Source organism: Schistocerca cancellata, chromosome 2 (genome assembly GCF_023864275.1).
Source record: "Schistocerca cancellata isolate TAMUIC-IGC-003103 chromosome 2, iqSchCanc2.1, whole genome shotgun sequence".
NCBI lineage: Eukaryota > Metazoa > Arthropoda > Insecta > Orthoptera > Acrididae > Schistocerca > Schistocerca cancellata.
The window spans coordinates 910,472,564-910,477,700 of NC_064627.1; the positions used below are offsets into that span (position 1 = coordinate 910,472,564).

The following is a 5,137-nucleotide window of genomic DNA, read 5'->3' on the forward strand; positions in this document are numbered from 1 at the left end:
TTCTCCCTATCATGAATATCATCAGATCTTTAGTCAAAGTCTGGTGGAGTGTTAACTTCAATGTTATAATGACTGTATATCAGGTATTCATTAGGACTGGGATCTAGTATGGATGCACAGTGTGTGGTAATGCTAATGGAAAATATATGTATAAATTAGACACTTTACAATATAGCTGTACCTGGACTTGTTTGGGTGTGATGAAGTTGACTCCAACAAATGTGCCATGAGTAGAGGCACTAGAAATGGCTTTTAATTTTGGGTGCCAATGGCATGCCAGAAAATATATATTGGAAGAATAACTCTAAAACTCATCCAGCCAGTCTTTAAGGAATGTGAAATGCTGCACACTCTTCTGGATAACAGATTTTTTTGAAGTTTTCAGATGCTGAAAAATCTATCCAAGTATTCTTAACAATGAGAAGACTTCCTTTGTAGGAACAGCCTTTTTGCCTCTGAATGTTCTCTGCTCTAGCAACCTTAGCATGATAGCCAGCAGGTATCTCCATGAAAAATGGAGTGAAGCACTCCATATATACCCTAATGGTTCAAAATCATGTCAGAAGGTAACATTGGGTGTTCTATTTTATTTCCAAGAATGTGTCACTATGAACAGTACAAACTTCCTTGGTCAGACTCTTTGCATACAGCAGAAATAGTGACAATTGTGAAGGCCATAAACTACTCTTAGCTCAGAACAGTGTAATGATGCTGATTATTTCTGATCCAAAAAACATTCACAGTTGCACAGAGGACAGAAACGGGGGAAAAACAGCTGTAAACTTGTTATTAATATTTCCCATGAAATAACAGAAAGTTCTTGAAAATGCTCATGATGAAAGCTCATGCAAGTATTCTGTGTATGCTACATCCTGGTCTTATCTAGATAGCACTTACTTTTCACTGACTTCTTACACTGAGTAAAAATGGAAGTCAGATTACAGTGGGAAGAGCAATTGGTAACGTCAAATGTAAAGAAAGGAAAATATGATGATTTCAGTCTACCCAACATACCTAGCTTAGCTTGGTTCCATAACAGGTCAGTATGCCACAGAACTATCTCTGTTATCACTTGGATATGACTGAATCATGGCAGTATCCCTTCTCATTCCTATCATCTTCAGCTAAAATATTCAGACACATGATTGCATCAGTTCAGATGTTGCAGACATTAATCATTCAATCACTACTTATCCCAAGTTCCAGCAATACAGAGAATAATTCTTCACAGAATTGAGAAAGCTTAGAGTCATTCTGTACAAGCATTACTGGTCCTTTTTCTACAGAATGATAAAAGGCATTTCATAGATGACTCATAAAATTTGTTTCAGTTAGCGATTTTAAAATCTGACTATCGAACTATAGGAAGGTACAATCAGCTTTTCAGTGATTAATTCATTAACAAGATTGTGCCGGGTAAAAGTGCACAAACTGCCGATCCTGCAGTTCCAATGAATTTTGACTGTAATAAATGCAAAACAGGTTCAAAAAGAGTTATACGAGGTATTCTGTGTATTAACTGTAATTACTGGTACCATGAAAAATGTGTCAAAGTTAACCTGAAATACTTTAACTGTGAAGATCAGTGGACATGCCACCAATGCATCATACTAGCTATGGAATCCAAAGTAAACAATACTCTAAAAACGCAGGATCACATAATTACGTCATTGAAACAAGAGATAATGGTCCTCAGCCTCAAGCATGAAAGCCTACTGGTGAAGTATCAAGCACTATTAGTAAAGTGTAATGAACTTGAACTGGTAGTAACCAATAAACCCATGAACAATGAATCTGCACCCTGTACATAAATATTGGTAACAAAAACTGGCATTTGATGGACAGTGTACTATGAGAAATAGTCAGACTGAAAATAATGCTCAGAATGCAATGCTGAATCCTAACAGAAATCATGTGTTGTGTAGCACCACGTGTGGTTGTAGCCCTGTACAACTGCACAGAAACAAACTGCCATGGAAAATGAAGCTAATATGATGGTAGGCCTATGTGAAATGGTTCCAGAAAGTGATTATAGAATTGTAACTTCTGATAACCACCTGGTGCAAAATGCTAGCAAGGTCAATTTACAGCATAACGTTGCACAAGATCTTATGCAAAAATTAACCCAAAGTGAACAATCCACCACATAGTGTATGAGTAATCCACCAGTGAACATAATTGCTCAAACACCAGTATATGTGCAGGACAAAAACGAAAGAAATTCCAGAACGTTACATAGCAAGAAAATCTCAGAAAAAATGAAAGTACTAGTTATGGTAGAGACAATGCTCAAATACTGCAAGACAAACTAGGGCCCTCATACCAGGTAAAAAGCATAGTAAAACCAGGTGCTTCACTAAAAGAGACGGTTTAAAAAAAAAAAAAAAAAAAGCAACAACAGAAAATTTGACAAGAAACTTCCGTACACATGATAATTTGATTGTAATGGGGGGTTCTAAGGACAGACAAACCTCTTGATCTAATGATGAAACATGTGGTAGAACCATTGGAACCAATCCTCACTCTAAGTCACTAAATGAATATCATTATCCATCCTATACCCAGGAGATATGATGTTCATAATTTAAATAGTAAAATTAATACTGCAAACCTCCACCTGATACAAGCACTGAATATAGGAAAATATGCATACAAAAAAGAATTGCTGTGAATTTTGAAATAGAGAGACTAGCCAGAAACCACTTCACAACACATGGTTTCCACTTAAACAAATGTGGCAAGGAGATTATCTGCAATAGACTGGTCTTCCTGACAACTATGGGAGACAATAAAAAACCAAAAGTCAGAAACCACAAACGGATGCTTATAAGCAAATGGATCAAGACAAACAAGTTGGGAAATAAAAAGAGTAATAGTGGCCATACTGTGCAAGCTATACTAGACAAATGGGTCACGAAGTCACCGAAATGAAACACAAGCCTCCTGACCTCTTAAAAAGGTCAGGAACCTGAAAGATCAATAATGTGATGACAATGTGATGCCTCAGCAAAGTGATGTGCATGTGGATAGTTTTCAGGACCACCTGGAAGATGAGTCAGCTGCCATGGGCAACCAACAGAACCAGCACAACTGCTCAGAAGTCAACATATCTGGAGTACAGCACAATTTAAACTAAAGGTCAGTGACACAGTAAATATGACTTAGAGCCCCCTGAATAAACCCCACTCAGACCTGAAAATCTATTATCAGAATGTCCAATCCTTAAGCAACAAAACTGATGACTTAAGCATTTCTCTGACCAGTGAACTCAGTGATATCTCAGTAGTATGCCTAGCAGAGTATTGACACTGCACTGACGTAGTTAAGTTAATCTCACTAGCAAATTTCAAATTGTGTGAACACTACTCCAGATCAAATCATGGACATGGTGGGGTTGCCATCTTCATAATACGATACATTGAATATAGCCCACTTCCTACCCTAAAGGAAATAGGAACAGACAAGATCTTTGAATGTGCAGCCATAAAGCTTACAGATCTAAATCTAATTGTAGCTACAATTTACCCCCCCCCCCCCCCCCCCCCCCCGCCAGTAGTATGAATGATTTTCTGTTACAAATGGACTTGTTTCTATCCAAAATAAGTAAAAGGAAACAGGATGTAATTATATGTGGTGACTTTAATATAGACTTTCTCAGCCACAACAGAAACAGGGAGACATTGATTGACAGTGCAAAAACTTATAATCTGCATGGCCTGGTAAATGAGCCCACTAGAATAACACCCACAACCATGACAGCTCTAGATCAAATTTTTGCAAATAGAAATAAACTTAACCCAACACTAGAAGTATACTAGAAGTATACAATGCAGGATTCAGCAACCACCAAGCTGTCATTCTGAAGGTTGATGTTAGCAAAGATACCTCAAACCCAGTCCCACCTAAAACTTTCTGGAGGTTTTACTCTCAAGATTACTTGAACAAGCTAAATGCCCTCTTTAGTAAAGAAAAGTGGACAGAGATGTATGCAGCCAATGATGTCAACATGAAAGTCAACTTATTTCTTGACACAATGATCCACCACTTTGAAGAGGCTTTTCCACTAAAACCAGTAAGAATAAATAATAATAAGAGAAACAAGACTTGGATTACACCAGCTATAAAAATCTCTTACAAACATAAAAGAATACTCCACATGTTACATAAACAAAGTAGTGACTCCTGCCAACTAACAGAATACTATAAAAACTACACATCTATCCTAAGAAGAGTGATAAGACATGCAAAAAGGATGCAAACTGATAAGTACATTGACAAATCCAGCAATAAAGTAAAAGCAATGTGGAATGTTATAAAAAGGGAAAGAGTGGAAATCAAAGTTACACAAACGAAAATAGAAATCAAACTCTACAATGAATCTATATGTAATCCCGAAGTTGTGGTGGACTCTTTCAACAAATTCTTTATGAGCATAGCTGAAAAATTGGTCAAAAATAATCCTAACACAAACTACCAACCAGGAAACCAAATATATCACACATGTGCAGAGTCAATTTTCATTATCAAAGTCACTGAAAATGATGTTGCAAAAGCCCTCAGAGAATTAAAAAATTCATATTCAGCTGGAATTGATGGTATCTCAGCAGCTGTCATCAAAAATTGTGTACACACGATTGCTGAACCATTAACTCACCTCTGTGACTGTTCTTTCCAGGCAGATACTTTCGCTGAAGCTCTGAAACTTTCTAAAGTAATTCCTGGCTTCAAAAAAGGTGATAATAAAGAAATGAATAACTACAGGCCTATCTCAATCTCATCCTGCTTTTCTAAGGTTTTTGAAAAAATAATGTACAAAAAACTGAAGCAACAAATCTACTGAAACTGCAGTATATGATTGCATAAATACGCTATTAGATCTGTTAAATAAAAAACAACCCATAACAGGCATATTTCTGGATCTGTCAAAGGCTTTTGACTCTGTTGACCACAAAATATTGTTGGAAAAAATAGAACACTATGGAATCAGAGGAATTACAAACAATTGGATTGCTTCTTTCCCAACCATTCAGATGCAGAGAGTCAGCATAAAATATACTAATAGACAAACCAAATCAATAACCAAAATCACATCGAGTAATAAAACTGTAAAGCAAGGTGCACCACAGGGCTCAGTATT

At 36.7% G+C, this 5,137-nt stretch overlaps 1 protein-coding gene across 1 annotated transcript; it reads left to right on the forward strand.

Moving 5' to 3' along the window:
- The first annotated feature begins 2,998 nt into the window (after positions 1–2,998).
- On the forward strand, positions 2,999–4,840 carry LOC126159842 (uncharacterized). The gene is made up of 2 exons (XM_049916656.1): positions 2,999–3,115; positions 3,866–4,840. Exons 1-2 carry the CDS (start codon positions 2,999–3,001, stop codon positions 4,838–4,840), a joined length of 1,092 nt encoding a protein of 363 aa, XP_049772613.1.
- Positions 4,841–5,137: the final 297 nt, after the last annotated feature.